The 15,657-nt window shown below is 51.7% G+C and overlaps 1 protein-coding gene across 2 annotated transcripts in view; it reads right to left on the reverse strand.

Annotated features, from left to right (window-relative positions):
* Window positions 1-15,657, reverse strand: part of FYTTD1 (forty-two-three domain containing 1) — a 493,848-nt gene that overhangs the window by 327,777 nt on the left and 150,414 nt on the right. For both annotated transcript variants that reach the window (XM_069617583.1, XM_069617582.1), the window contains exons 4-5: window positions 5,128-5,225; window positions 4,432-4,500 (exon numbers count right to left, since the gene is read on the reverse strand). In XM_069617583.1, coding sequence (XP_069473684.1) covers window positions 4,432-4,500; window positions 5,128-5,225 — 167 coding nt within the window. The remainder of the gene's footprint in view (window positions 1-4,431; window positions 4,501-5,127; window positions 5,226-15,657) is intronic.

Raw genomic sequence — 15,657 nt, forward strand, 5'->3', positions numbered from 1 at the left:
GCGCACTATGCTGACGCTACAGCGAATCTGTTGACCAGAACCAAGCAATGGCACTACGTCCACAACAAAGCTAACCAATTACTGGTCAGTAAACTGGTTAAGGAGAAGAGCAGGAATTTCATCCAGGGCCTGCGTGACGCACAAGGGAGGACCTATCACTCAGAAGACGAGAAGTTACGGTTGGCGACTGCCCACCAGTTGGAGATAATGACTGCAATTTAACAAGGTGGGTCCTGGGAGTCACTCTGCCAGACATTAGTCCTGGTTATCCCACGGGACCCAGATGAACAGCGTGCCTACATTCAGGAGGCCTCGCTTCCGCCTCTCAAACCAGAGGCGAGAGAGGGACTGGAGTCCCCGATTACTACTGAGGAAGTGGAGGAAGCCATCAAAAGCCTAAAGTTGAAGGCTCCTGGCCCCGACGGGTTCTCCACACGCTTCTATAAACTCTTCCGCCCTCAACTGGTAGCCCCCATGACCCGCCTCAACTCGTTTGCGACCTCTGGTACCGTCACCCCATCGATGTAGGAATCCATCACAGTTTTAATTCTCAAGCCTGGAAAAGACCCCCTGAAAAATAGCTCATAGAGACCGATCTCCTTGTTGAACTTTGACGCCAACATCTTCTCCAAAGTCCTGGCCAACTCCCTTGCCCCAGTCCTTCCAAGCATTATGGATCCGGACCAGACGGGGTTCATCCTCCACAGAACAACGAAGTACAACATCCGCAGGGCTCTAGACCCAATAGAGGTCACTGCTCAGAGCTCCCAGCAAAACTAAAGCCTTTGATAAAATAGACTGGCCATATCTCTCTCTCGCCTTAACGGCCTTTGGCTTCGGACCAAAGTTCATGCGGATGACCCTGGCGAATTACCAGGCCCCGAGGACCCGGCTGAGAGTCAACGGCCGCCTATCGGATCCGATCCCTCTCACATGCGTCACGCGACAGTGATGTCCCTATGCCCCTTGCTCTTTACGCTGGCCCAGCGAGTTCGCCAGAACCCCCTCATCTCTAGCCCGAAGATCAGCACCACCCAACACAAGATTGCCCTCTACGCGGACGATGTGCTGCTGACCGTCACGAATATCAAAGACTATGAGGGCGGCCCTGGCGAAGATCCAGACTTTTGGGAGGGTCTCGGGTTTCGCTATCAACTTTCACAAGTCAGTTGCCCTCGGCATGGGCCTGTCCCCAGGCGAAAGAAGCCCTGCAGTACCTTAGCCCACTCCAATGGAATACCCAGGCGATCCCATATCTGGGAGTACAGATCCCCGCTGACCCTGCGAAGATCTACCAGGCCAGCTACCCCCCCCCCACTCTTTGCGGAACTGGAAAAGGACTTGGCCGGTTGGCAGACACAGGAAATCTCGCTTCTGGGGCGCATTATGGCAAGCAAAATGAACCTCCTCCCCGCTTCCTCTACTTATGCGCTGCCCTCCCAACCACAATCCCCTTTACCCCTCTGCAACGGCTCCAGAGGAAAATCGTTGGCTTTATTTGAAAAGGCAAGAAAGCCCGGATCCCTCAGAGAACAATGATGTCCAGCCGAAACTGGGAGGGTTGGGAGTCCCAGACCTCCAGAAATACCACATTGCAGCACAGTTGGCCCAATTTCAAGCTTGGGATCTTGTCTCCAATCGCCCGAAATGGGTGGAAATCGAACAATCTCGCCTTCCTCTCCCCCTCCGCTTCCTCCCGTTCATTCCCACCACACTTCGACGCAACTGGCCAGGGTTACCGACTGCCACCAGGCAGACGTTGAAAGCATGGGAGTGGGCCCGCAGACGTGGAGGCATCCCTGGAACCCTTAGCGCAGCCTCCCCAATTTTTCTTAACCCCGCTTTAACCCCGTGAGCCCGCCCGCAAAACTTCAGAAACTGGGTGGCGGGAGGCCTCGAAACTTTGGGACAGCTCGTTGAGAAGGAAGCCCCTCTCACTTTCAAACAATGCAAAACGACTTTCCAGCTTACAGATAGATTCTCCTATGCCCAACTGAGGCACTGGTGCACTCACCCCCAAACTCGAGCTGCCGCAACGAGACCCCTGGCCCTCCTAGAGCTCATGATTAAGGACCTGCCGGCCCGGGGTAAGATCTCGGCCCTATACAAACTTTTGCAGGATGATCCCCCTCCTCTTCAGGTCCTCCTATATGACCCAATGGGAATCGGACCTGGGTCGAGCGATCGAAGACCACACGTGGATAGACGTTTGGACGAGAACGCGTACAGCGTCTCGGTGCATTACCAATCGGGAATGCACCCATAAGCTCTTGTTGCGTTGGTACTACCCTCCCCTATGCCTCCATCATTTCCAGCCGGCCCTGGACCCCTACTGCTGGTGCCAATGTGGCTCTCCAGGTTCCTACTTCCACATGTGGTGGACTTGCCCCAAAGTGAAGGAATTCTGGACCCAATGCCTTGCCATCATTCGAGAGATCACCCAAGTTGAAATCCCCCCAACGCCTGAGAGGGTTCTCTTGGGGATCCCACTTCCGGACTCCTATCCAAGAACAGGGAGAAGAGCGGCGCTGATCTCCCAACTCTTACTGGCTGCCAAAATCACAGTGGCGCACAACTTTAAGTCCGCGGAGGGCCCCCTGATAACCCTCTGGTGGCTTAAATTATGGGATATTCGAATAGCCGAAAAAGTCATGGCAGCCAAAGCGGGACTGCTCCACCGATTCACTGACACTTGGGCCCCAGTTTTGGACTACGACCGGAATTACCCGGCCCTGACTTTCAAACCACGCTTGATCGCCTGGGCCCTCTCCCCGTTGGAGGGGGGGCTCCCAGCCTGCTCAGGCCGAATGAGAAATCCCCTGCTGCTGACACGAGAACTGGGGGGGGGTGGGAGGGGCTGACTCGAGTCTATTTTGCTTGACTTACCTGTGAAACTCAATTACTGTTAATGTCTTGTTTCCTCTGTGCTGTGCTATAAATAAACAAACTTACAAAAAAAATTAAAAAAAGAAACACGGTGGGAAAAATTCAGCAATGGAGAATTTAGGGCAGTACAGTCTTCACTGGACTTTGGTGAACATTGTCATGTTGCAGGGGTTTGCATCCTTTGGCTCTCCAGTTTGTTTTGGACTACAACTCCCATAATCCTGCAACATTAATCATGCAAATTAGGGCTGACAGGAGTTGTATTTCAAAGTGTCTGGAGAGCGAACTGTTGCAGATCCCATTTGGATATGTTGGATCTTGACTAGTGAAATAGGATAGAACACAAAATGTTTGGTGGCTCACTATTGGGACTCCTCAGACCTTGAACATAATGGACCACATCCTCAATTCACAGTGTATCACTCGCGTTTTTCAATGAAGGCTGATATTCTTTGCCAAAAAACCTGGACATCAGTGACCATAAATGTGTGCATTTTCTTCCAACAGAGTCAATCCCTTGGTAAGAACATTTGAGACCCTGGTAGCTCAATACGCCTCTGAAGCCTTAAGATAAACTCTACGTAAGCCAATTTAACCATACTATTAATGTGCCAACCGTGTAGCACTCTGCTACTTAAAAGGAGGGATGGAGTCACTTCTAAGAATGTTATGAAGTAGGTTAGTTACTCCTAGTTAAGCAAATGTGTGAGCAGGATACCCTGCTGGAGCAAAGGCAATACAGACTTTACAAATAAGTTTCCTGTATTTCCTGCCCAAAAATACAATACCGAGTAAACGTCTTCCATGGAAAAAAGGCAGTAGATTATATTGGCCAGTAAAAAAAAAACAGTATATATTAACCATCCACAGGAACACAAAGGCAACCCTTCACCCACTTCTCTCCATCTCAAACCAACCTCCCCTCTGCCATAAAAAATATAAATGCCACTCTTACACTTCCGAAACAGAGCAAAGAATAGAAAAGTTATTGTAAGCAAACACATGGTTATTAAAATTGTTTTTGAAAAAGAAAATGACTGTTCTACAGATTTGGTGCAGTAATGTCACTGGATACTTCCATATGCAGATGCTAACGATTACCCTTCTAGTAAGGGAACTGCAGAAGAGAATGTGGCGACAGTCCTAAGCACTAGGCTGCAAGGTTTAAGAGCCAATCTCAAAACACATCCATACAAGAACGGTTAATCCTGAACAAGACGGAGTAGACTAGGGAAGTCTATAGGAGATGCTGGGTGCAAAACCCAAAGAAACAAAATAGACATTTCAAACATGTGTGCTCTACGGCATTTCAAGGTGAGGAAGGCAATATGCTTTACATTTCTTCAGCTAAAGAGAAGGAACACAAGCGGGTCACACAGCGTCAGCATACGGCCACAGATACACGTGGGCGGCTCCCATTTGTTTCAATGCAATGTAAGGGTCACATCCCCCAAAATACACAAACATCTGAAGCAAGAAAGGAAAGCAGATGGAGGACACATCAACAGACTGGTAATAACATTATAAAGTAAAATTAAAGCATACTTCCTATTTTGAGGGAGTGACGTCTCATTAAAATTCTCAAAAATCCCTAGCCGCTGCTTCAAGGTGGAACTAGAGAAGGAAAAAACGTGTTCAATCATTAGCGCTCTCTTATATAAACAACTAAAATTGCTTTAATGCAACAAGGCTTTTACATAAAAAATAAAATTTACAAAAGTCTGAAATGGGCACCAGTGAAACATGCCTCTTCAAATTTAAGTGAGTGCTTTTCATAACCCTTTAACTGTGCTAATTGTAATTAATGTGAAATGCAGAGTTGCTGGAGGTCCTGTTCAGAGGACTGGGAAGGCCGTCCCAAAAATGTAACATACATGTTCTCAGCAGTTGGGGAGTTAATGCTAGTCTGTTCCATAAACATAATGCCCAGTAAAATACCTTTCTTTATAACTAGGAAAGTGAAAAAGCAATACACTAGGTAAATACAAATATGAATGTGCCCATGATTATTTGAATGGTTATTTTTATTAAACTGTAGTAAATTGGGAGTATAATCCAAATATAAATGTCAATTTAATCTGGCTCACCATAGCAGTACAATTTAAAGAGAAGTGACACAGGTCTTGAAAAGACGAAAACTATCAACAGAAATCAAAGAACCAACTTGCTCCGCCCACCACCCCCACACCAGCTTCAAGGCATAATGCTAGACATACCATTCTACCCGTAGGAAACTCTCACCTCCTCGGCAACGGCCACTGTAGACCTGGCATGGGCTTTCTCCACTCAGGTGACCTCGGAGGGGTTATACTCCTTTTGTACATCGGACGCTGCATGTTCTTTCGATAGATAAAAAGACATGAGATCATTCTCCCCATTCTGCCTTTCCATTCATTTTTGAAAAATTGCTTGTTAAACCCTGTGACAATTGATCGATGAATTTAAATGTGTGGGTAAAAGCATTTAAAGCTGTTAAGTGCGTCAATTGCGGTTAAATACCTTGCGTCATTTTTACAGTAAAGCTACAACTCTGCCCCTTAACATTCCCCACCAACTCTTGAATTGACCACCCCCAATAAACATTCCTGACAAATCATTTATAGGACAAGGTATCTGTATGAGCGAAGATTGCAACTTTAAAAAGGCAATGAACCATTCTGCAAGTCTACGCAGTTTTCACTGTTGCACTTTACACAGTCAGCATATTTTGCTTCACTGACTTGTTCTAGCTCTGCTCAGTGTTCCAGCTGCTCTCAATTCAAGGAGTTCTAATGCTTACTGTTTTCTCTATCACCCTCCACCCGCCCCAAACTGTCTATTCTATGAAATGCACCATCTATTCCAAATAAAACGTCTTCCACCCTAAATTACATTTACTTAAATTTACTGAAACATGGATTCCCTCCCCACAAGTACATCTGCCATTGTTTCTCAGGCTCAAACCACTGGGTCAAATCTACTTGCTAGACTACCACATGTGATTCCATAGATTATGACATTTCTAACGCGCCTATACACAAGTGTTTCAAGGCACGACAAGGCAAGGGAGGGGAACAAAAGGAGGACTGACACCGATCCTACTAGGACAGGTGTCATTCAGATAGCGCAAGTGCTTGGGAAGAGGGCTGGGGCAGTGCATTACATGGGAAGAAGAGAACAATAAATAAGTGCATGGGCAAGTGCTGGAAGGGGGACTGTAGGGATACAGAAACAGTCCCCAAGTGCGGGGGTTGCCAGGTGGGCAGTGCAGGAGTGTGACGCTGGCGAGGGAAGGCCCTGGGCCCGAGATCAGAGGGTGTCCAGGTAGCCAGTGCAGTTCTGGTTACAGCCAGGAGGTCAGCAGAGGAGAGGAGGAGAAAAAGCGGAAGCAAAGAGAAAGGTTTTGAGGTGCTTCCGGAACCAGAGATGGTTCTCAAGTTCAAGGGAGGCAGGGAAGCTGTTGCAGAGGGAGGCAACAGCCACAGAAAGATCTACCACCAACTTGTTACTTGAAGAAGCGACTGACCCTGAGGGAGTTGGAGGCAGATGAGCGAAGAGCTCAAGAAGGAAGATATTTAGGAAGAGAGAGTTGAAGGTATTGAGGCCCCAGGCGGCCTTGTGAATGATGCAAAGGGTTTTGAACTTAATCCTCGCAGCCACTGGGAGCCAGTGCAGAGATTTCAGTCCTGCAGTCCTGTTCTGGATAAGTTGCAGAGGGCGGAGAGTAGAAGCAGGCAGATTTAGAAAGGCTGTTACAATAGTCCAGCCTAGAGAGAACCAGAGCTCTGGAGACAGTGAGCTTCTGGGGGAAGGAGAGGAAAGGAAGAATACCTCTGAGGAGGTGAAGCTGTGGTCGCACAGGTATTCTCTACCACGCCCCACAAACTCCTCCCGTCTTCTCAGCTGCACGCTACTCTTGCCTTTTATACCCAATCGCCCTCTTTGCGCACTCATTCCCCATAGCCCCCTCATCTCTTCCCGCACCTTCCCAGTCCCTCCCCATCCTCTCCCCACCCCCCAAGACCTGGATGTCAATTGTTCAGCTACTACCCTTTGACTTTTTTCTGCTAGGCATTATCAAACTGCATTTCCAAACCACTCATTCCACCTCTTGTCTCCATAATGTATTCCTTAAATTTGCTTCAATGTCATATCCAGTTCCTTACCTCATTTCGGGGTCATCGGTTGACCTAATTTTCTTTAATCTACATTTAAGGTTTTTGCTCTTCCTTGCCTTACTGCCGATTTAGATTGGCATCTCGGCTATACACTGGCTACACCTAGTTCTGCCTTCCACCCCCTTTTGTGCCAACATTTGTGAACCATAACTTGGGCAACCTTTACATTTCTTTATCTCAGTCATACACCCCCCCGCCCCAAATTTGTCAATTTCTCCCTTCAACTAGAATCCTCTTCAGTCATCAGCAATCCCATCAGCCCTAGACGCCTTGCCCTCCCTGAGCCTTTATTCCTCACAAAATCACCTCACCTATCCAAGCCTCTCATAACTGTCTGTAAAGCAGAGCTGTTGGAAGTCCTACCACACTCTAATGGCTCGAATATCACTGTTCGACTTGCTCCATGCTTAACAACTCTACAATCAGTTACCAAGTGCCTGTGTCCTCCCCACTATCGTCTACTTCCTACTTTATTTTTAAACCCCTTCTGGCACCTTTTGCTCCTCAACTCACCAGCGATCTCCATAAGACTGATACATTTCCCTCAAAAGGAACAAGTTACTTACCTGTAACTGTTGTTCTCCAGCATGGGTCTGGCATGGATTCACATGCTCATGAATATTCCCCGTCGTCAGGCTGGGAATCCTCAGTAAAGAAAAAAAAAACAGTATCAGTTTCGTTTCTGACCTGTCTTTCGTAGTAATAACCAATCACTGGTCTCTGCGTCATACTGACCACAGCCAATGACTGCCCTCTACCTAAGCACCGCCTCTGGCAGCCATCTTCAGATTTGGAAGCACGTGAAGTGGCAGTATGACCAAGTGAAGAGCCGCAGAGGGGTAGGCGGGAGGGTTCGCATGTGAATCCATGCCAGACCCATGCTGGAGAACAACAGTTACAGGTAAGTAACTTGTTCCTTCTCCAGCATGGGGCCTGGCATGGATTCACATGCTCATGAATAAAGAATACATAGCAGTACACACATGCACAACCACGGGAGGTGGCAAAGGCTCAACATTAAGCATTACATCAAACTCAACATCAAGCAATCTTACCTCCTCACCAGGCTCACCTCAGGCGAACAGGTTGCGCAGCACTGCTTGGTCGACCCTGGACTCCTCCCTGGAATCCCGATCGACGCAGTAGAATTTCGTGAAGGTGTGCGTCGACCTCCATGTAGCAGCCCTGCATATGTCCAGCAGGGGCACACCAGAAAGGAACGCCGTGGTAGCCGCGATCGCTCTGGTGGAATGGGCTCTCGGACGGCCAGGCAGCGGTCGGTTTGCCAACCGATGACAGTACATGATACAGCCGGAGAGCCATCTGGAAATGGAAGCCTTCGAGAGAGCCTTCCCCCGATTGACAGGTCCAAAGTTCACAAAGAGTTGTGACGTCTTCCGAAAACACTTCGTGCAGTCCACGTAGAACTTCAGCGCTCTAGCCACATCCAGCGAGTGCAAAGTCCTCTCAGCCGGCGACGAAGGCGACGGGAAGAACACAGGCAACACCAAGGGTTCGTTGAGATGGAAGTCCGACGGCACCTTGGGCATGAAGGAGAGGTGCGTCCTGAGCACTACCCTCGTGTCGTGAAAAGTCAAGTACGGGGCCTTGCAGGAAAGGGCCTGGATCTCTCCCACCCATCGTGCGGAGGTGATGGCCACAAGAAACGCTGTTTTCCACGACAGAAACTTCAACGGGGCCGAGTGCAGAGGCTCGAACGGAGGTCCCATGAGCTTGGTCAGCACCACGTTGAGCTCCCACGCCGGGGCCGGCGCCTTCACCGGCGGGAACGATCTGAACAGTCCCTTCATGAACTCTTTCACCAGACGATGAGACCACAAGGACGTCCGGCCCGTGGTTCTGGTGTATCGGGAGATCGCAGCAAGATGAATGATGGACGCGTGTGCCAGTCCAGCTTTGGCCAGCGTCAGCAGATACGGCAGTACCTGGGGAGCCATAATCCGTAGAGGGTTAATCTTCTGTGCGTGGCACCAGACAGAGAACCTCTTCCATTTGTGTCCGTAGCATTTAAGAGTCGAGGACGCCCTGGCCTTTGCAAGAACCTCTCTGCAGTCGGCCGGTATGTCGTATCCTCCAAACTCTAGCGCTGCAGGAGCCAGGCCTGCAAGTTCAGCGATTTCGGGTCGTGGTGGAGGATGGCGCCTCCTTCCCTGGAGAGTAGATCCGCGTCCACCGGCAGCTTGATTGGCGGGGACGTTGACAAGTCCAGAAGGTCCGGGAACCATATCTGCCTTGGCCACGCAGGTGCGACGAGGATCATCCTGCACCGTGACCTCTTGAGCTGGTTGACGAGCCAGATTAGCAGTGGCAAAGGAGGGAACGCGTAGAGGAACAGGCCCTCCCAGGGGAACGAGAAGGCATCGCCTATGCTCCTCGCCTGGGGAAACCTGCTGGCGAACCTCCGGCACTTGGAGTTCGTCGCAGTCGCGAACAGGTCGATCTGGGGTGTGCCCCACCATCGGAAGAGGCGATCCACTAGATCCTGCCGTAGTTCCCACTCGTGGCACGAGCGCAGCTCCCTGCTGAGTGAGTCGGCAATGGTGTTTTTTATCCCTGCCAGATGAAACGGCACCAGAAACATCCTTTGGGCGACGGCCCAATGCCACAGGTCCTGCGCCTCCTTGGACAGCGCTGGAGACCTGGTTCCGCCCTGTTTCCTGATGTAAAACATGGTGGTGGTGTTGTCGGTGAAGATCCTCACCACCTTGCCCTTGAGGGACGGAAGGAAGGACCCGAGGGTCCAGAACACTGCACGGAGCTCCAGGACGTTGATATGGAGGAACTTCTCTGTCGGGAGCCAAAGGCCTCTCGCGTGCAGATTTTCGGTGTGCGCTCCCCACCCTTCCAGGGAGGCATCTTCCTGATGGTCTGGGGTCTGTAAGTCCATGCCCGCCGTCAGATGCGCGCGGTTGCCCCACCACCGGACCGCTCGGCGGAAACTCTCGTCGAGTGTGATCCTCTCCTCGAAGCCGCCCGTCGTTTGGATCCAGCATGCGTCCAGGAACTCCTGCAGCGGGCGCATCCGGAGCCTGCACATGGGAATGAGGTAGATGCAAGAAGACATCATTCCGAGGAGGGACTTGATGGACCTCACCTTGGCCGCGTCGGAAACCAACATCCGCTGTACCTTGCCCAGGATGGGCCTGGTCCTTTCCTCCGACGGGGAGGCCAGAAGGGACACTGTCGAGCTTCGCTCCCAGAAACCGTGCGTTTTGCGCGGGTACCAGGTGGGACTTGGCGTAGTTCACAGAGAATCCCAGGTCCGTGAGAAGTTGGACGATCCTTGCCGTGTGCTCCACGGCGAGCTCCCTCGTCTTGGCTCGGATGAGCCGGTCGTCCAGGTAGGGGTAGACGTGGATCCCCTCGCGGCGCAGCTGCGCCGCCACCGGTGCAAGGCACTTGGTGAATACCCTGGGTGCCGACCGTAGTCGGAAGGGGGAGGGGGGGGGGCTTTGAACTGGTAGTGACGCCCTTGGACCACAAACCTGAGGAATTTTCGGTGCCCCTTTAGGATGGGAATATGGAAGTAGGCATCCTCCAAATCCAACGACGACAGGAAGTCTCCTTCCTCCAGCTGCCCCAGGACGTGCTGGAGGGTGACCATCCGGAACATCTGCGCCTTGATGAACTTGTTCAGACGTCGCAGGTCTAGGATGGGGCGCCATCCTCCCGTCTTCTTCTTCACGAGGAAGTATCTCGAGTAAACTCCAGAGCCCCGAAGCCTCTTTGGGACGAGTTCGATGACGCCCTTCCTGAGCATCGCCTTTACCTCCAGGAGAAGCTGAGGGACGTGAAGCTCTTTCCTGGCCACGGGGGGGACGCGCGGGCACCTTCTTTGAAACTCGAGCGCGTGGCCCCGGGCTAAGGCGTCCAGCACCCAACGGTCGGTGGAGATGGACTCCCACACGCTGACGAAGATCGCCAGCCGGCCTCCCACCGGGGTGCTTCGGTGGGGGCCCGACCCCACGGCCGGTTCAATCCTGTTTCGACGAGGCTTTGCCGCCTTGACCTCCTTGGCGACGACGGCGGGGTCCGCCAGACTTGCCTCGTCCTCTGTAGGCCTCCTGAGACGACGAGCGGGCCGCTTGACGGTAGGTGGAGAAACCGCCGCCGGAACCTTTGGAGGCGCCCTTGCCTCTGCTGCTCCGAAAGGGCGTCCGTCGTTGCTGCAGAACCCCAAGGGCCCGGGCCGTCTCAGTGTCCGCTTTAATGGCCTGAAGGGAATCGTCCACTGTTTTCCCAAACAGGTTGTTCCCATCGAACGGCATGTCCAGGACTCTGGTCTGTACGTCTTGACGGAAGTCCGTAGCCTTGAGCCATCCACGCCGCCTACGGCACACGCCGTTGCCCAACTGGCGAAACCCAGTGTCGGCGATGTCCGTCGCAATAGTGATGGCGTGGTCCGACGCCACCTCGCCTTCCTGTAGGATCTCCAGGGCATCTGCCCTCTTGTCGTCCGGTAGGAAGTCCAGCAGGGGAGCCAGTTTGTACCATAGCTCCCTGTCGTAGCGGGCCACGATAGCTAACGTGTTGCCCGCTTTAATCGTCGTCGCTGCAGACGAGATGACCCTGCGTCCCGTAGCGTCCAATTTCTTTCCCTCGCCGTCAGGTGGGGAAGTCGATGTGGAGGCCGCACCCCCCCGCGCTTTCTTCCTGGCCGCCGCGGAGACGACGGAGTCCGGGGTAGGCTGCGCCCGGAGGCACAGGGGGGCCGCGTCCGGGACCCGGTACTTCTTCTCGTACCGGTCTCTTCTAGCTGGCGTTGTGGAAGGGTTCTTGAGGAGGGCGAGGCCCTCATCCCAAATGTCGTCCAGTAGAGGCACCGCGAGGACAGTCTTCCTCTTGGCCTCGCGCCGTTGATAAAGGAATCCTTCCTTTTTCTTCTCCTCAGGGCAGAGTTGGAAAAGCTCGGATGCCCTGGCGATCATGGAGTGGAACGATCCAATCTCGTCGGGCGGAGAAGCCCTGGTGGGAGGTGACGACGGTAGATCCTCGTCGTATACCTCGTCGTCCGTACCCGTCGCTGCCGTGTCAGTCCCCGTATCATCCCCTCGGGTGGACGGGGAGGAGGGCTGGACGGGGCGCGACGGCTGAAAAGGAGGTGGAGGGTGAATCCTTTTCTTGGGCGGGGGAGCACCAGAAGGTCCCGGTTCAGGATCCCCCGACGGGAGAGGTTCCTCCGTCGCCAACGGTAGTCTCGTCCTTATCTCTAATCATAAGGACTGTATAGCCAACAAAATGGCCGCCGAGTTGTCTTGTGGCACTGGCAGAGGGGAATCCGACGGGCGATCAGGGACCCCGTCGGCACCCTCGGCAATGTCGTCGTCACCTGCGTCGGGATCCATCCCGACAGGCCGGTCTTCCACGCCAAGGCCGTGGCTTAAGACCTCAATCAGCTCTTCCTCCGAGGTTGAGGCCGAATCTACGACGACGCCCTGCCCCCCCCTTTTTCTTCCCCGCTGGGGGTTTCACGGGGGTCCTATCGATGGGCACAAAAGAGGACTCCCTCCGAGGTGGCAGGGAGACTCTGAGCCCCGAGGTCGCCACCACCGGTGTAGCCTCCACAGGCTGAGCCAGGGCCACCGCAACAGTATCGATAGAGGGCTTGGCCGGATGGATTAAGGCCTTCACCACCTTAGGTGCGCTCACCAGCTTATCCTTGAGGGGGGACACTGCCTCGCTCCCCCTCCGATGGGGCCTTCGAGCTCGACCGGGGCCTCTCCAGGAGCTTCGCCGGGTGCTCGCCCTTCCTCTTACCCGACCCAGAGCGTTAGCTCGTGGCTGAAGGTGCCGGGGAGGGTGCGCCCTGCCTGGCGCCCGTAGAGCCTGACCGTTCGGCGCTCCCGGTGCCAGCGGACTCGCAGTGCTTGGCCTTGTGTTGGACCCCCGTCGCCGGGGCGCCCTCAAAGGTCTTAGAAGACCGCTCGGATTTCTTCCTCTTCTTCTCGCCTGACGGGCTCTTCCCTTCCAGCCAGTTGGCGAGACGTTGATGGCGGTCCTTCATGGTCCGCTCCGACATATTGCCGCAAAACGCACAGTCCTTCTCCACGTGCGTCTTGTCCTCATGTAAGCAGTAGAGACAAAAGGAGTGTTGGTCCTCCTTAAAGACGTTCTGCAGCTGGCATCCAGGGCAGATCCTGAACAGCTTTCCGGGCGTCGAGCTTCCCTTCTCCTGGGCCATGTCCGGGCCTGAGAAACTTCTGGAGTCCTCCAAAAGCGTAGCTCGATGAAATCTTCACCCTTGAGGGGCGCAGACGAATCCGACACGGGTCCCCGTTGATCGGATGGAGAGTCGGTGGAGCTTGAGGCTCTTTTGACCGAAAAAACGAAGTTTTTGAGAAAAAAACGTGAAAAAATAGCACTAACGCTCGAGAGCAATAGCACGAGGATCCCAACACATGAACGTGCGGTAAAAATCTGAAGATGGCTGCCAGAGGCGGTGCTTAGGTAGAGGGCAGTCATTGGCTGTGGTCAGTATGACGCAGAGACCAGTGATTGGTTATTACTACGAAAGACAGATCAGAAACGAAACTGATACTGATTTTTTTTCTTTACTGAGGATTCCCAGCCTGACGACGGGGAATATTCATGAGCATGTGAATCCATGCCAGACCCCATGCTGGAGAAACAGGCATATTTCAATCATGCAGTCATCTTGGATTCCTCAACCCATATTTCTACTCTAGTAGCACTTGTTGGTTCCAACATTACAATATCCAGAACACGAGTGCCTTCTATTTTTGCCCACCAAGACCCTCTCTATCATACTGGGTTATCTGGACTGCCGTTACTCTTTTATTAGTCTTCCTGCTTATGCTCTTGCCCCCCTACAGTAGACTTACTTTCTTTCTTCCACGCTCCATTGCTGTGCTCTCGACTGCCCCCTCCCAGGCCAAATATCTTTGTTATCTCTACATTGCATTTAAATGTATAGGCTCTTGCTGCTCATCTTCATAACTCTTTACTCTCCTCATTCTGTTCAATCTTGATCTTGCTATTTAAACGTTCCTAGTTTCCCTTGTATCCAATACTACTTCTGCTTATTCGCTCTACCTGCCCCCAAACACTGAAATGGTCTCCTCCCTCTGCCATAATACTCACTACTTTTCCTACTTTACTTAAACAGCTACTTTCTTCCACCCCCATCTATATTGTGGACTCCTGTTTGCTTACTCATATTCATCCATTTCGTTTTTGCTTTTAGTTCTCTTCAAAGCAGTTTAGCAAATGTGTCTCACATGCATGTCATCACTCTGCTAAGTCCTTTGGTACCAGAAACAAAATGCACTCCACTCCCCTCCCCTCCATGCTACACCAGCCTACACCCCCCTCCAACATGAGGGACTGCTCCATCCATCCCAAAAACAAAAAGTTATTCAGCAAATTCATAGCACTATCTCACACCAACAAACCAAATCAACTCTTGTGTGGGGGAAAAGAGGTAGCAGTGGAGAGGGCGAACGCAGGTTGAATAGCACCACCACCCAACAGTGGGTTTCAATTGGCTGCAATAGTAAAAGCTACACAGGGGAGGGACTATTGTACTCCACATCCACAGTCCCCGTCAACCCCAAACGACATTCTAGTGGGATATTTACTATAGTGAGTAGCTTCAACTCAGTACATCTCCTACTCCTGCCTGCTAATGGGAAGTCCAAATAGAATTTAAATAGAGGCAGCAAGAAGACCAAAATGCAGACCAAGTCAAACAGGGCTTTCAGTAAAGCTAGAGGTTGGAGGGGAAGGCGGGAGCACTCTGCAATCTGAATCCCAATAGGTTTCGTACTACAGCTCCCATGACATCTTTCCATGGGCCCATGATGGCTAGCACTTATGGGGAGTTATAGTCCAAAATATCCAGAGAGCCAAAGGTTGCAGACCCGCTATTAGAGGGATACAGAGAAGATGGGACCAACACAATCTTTATCTTTGCAGTTTTCAGTTCATCACATGTGCATATATTGACAGAGAAAAGTGTGTAGTAGAGGCTGCTGAAAATTGGCTTGGAATTTAATCAGTTATGGTCGTCTAAGCGCTTTCTTCGAGGTGTCAAAATCATGAACTATGAATTAGGATTTTAAAATGATGTATTGCCTGTTGGTTCTTGTAGATTCTCCACTTAGACTGCTCAGTGCAGTTCTTCAAGAGGATACTTTTGCTAGGGCTCAGGTCTTGAGTTTGTTAATTTTGGCTCTACAACAACACTAGCTAGTGTCAGATAATCTGCTTTCACAGCAACTAAATATTTGGATAATAGCTAGTTTGAAGCCACAATTCCCAAGGCATGCTTCTCAAGAAGCCTAGTCTAGAACACCACCCTCACCTGAGACTTCACTGACATGGTCACCACCATGTCCCTCACGCACGCCAACACCTTCCCTAGGCGACTTCAACAGCCCAGGCCAACAAGGCCACCAAAACCAATGACGGAAGTTCTACTTGGCTTTGACACCCTCAGCCCCACAACACACGAAAGACAATGCTCGAGAAAGGCGGTATCCTCGACCTAATTATGTACTGCCTTCCCTCCAGTACAGCTCTCCTCTCCTGCTTGACTGGTCGGACCACCTGGCTGTGCTGTTCCAACATCCTG

This window comes from Ambystoma mexicanum, chromosome 10 (assembly GCF_040938575.1).
Source record: "Ambystoma mexicanum isolate Mex_15411 chromosome 10, UKY_AmexF1_1, whole genome shotgun sequence".
In the NCBI taxonomy this organism is placed as follows: Eukaryota; Metazoa; Chordata; class Amphibia; order Caudata; family Ambystomatidae; genus Ambystoma; species Ambystoma mexicanum.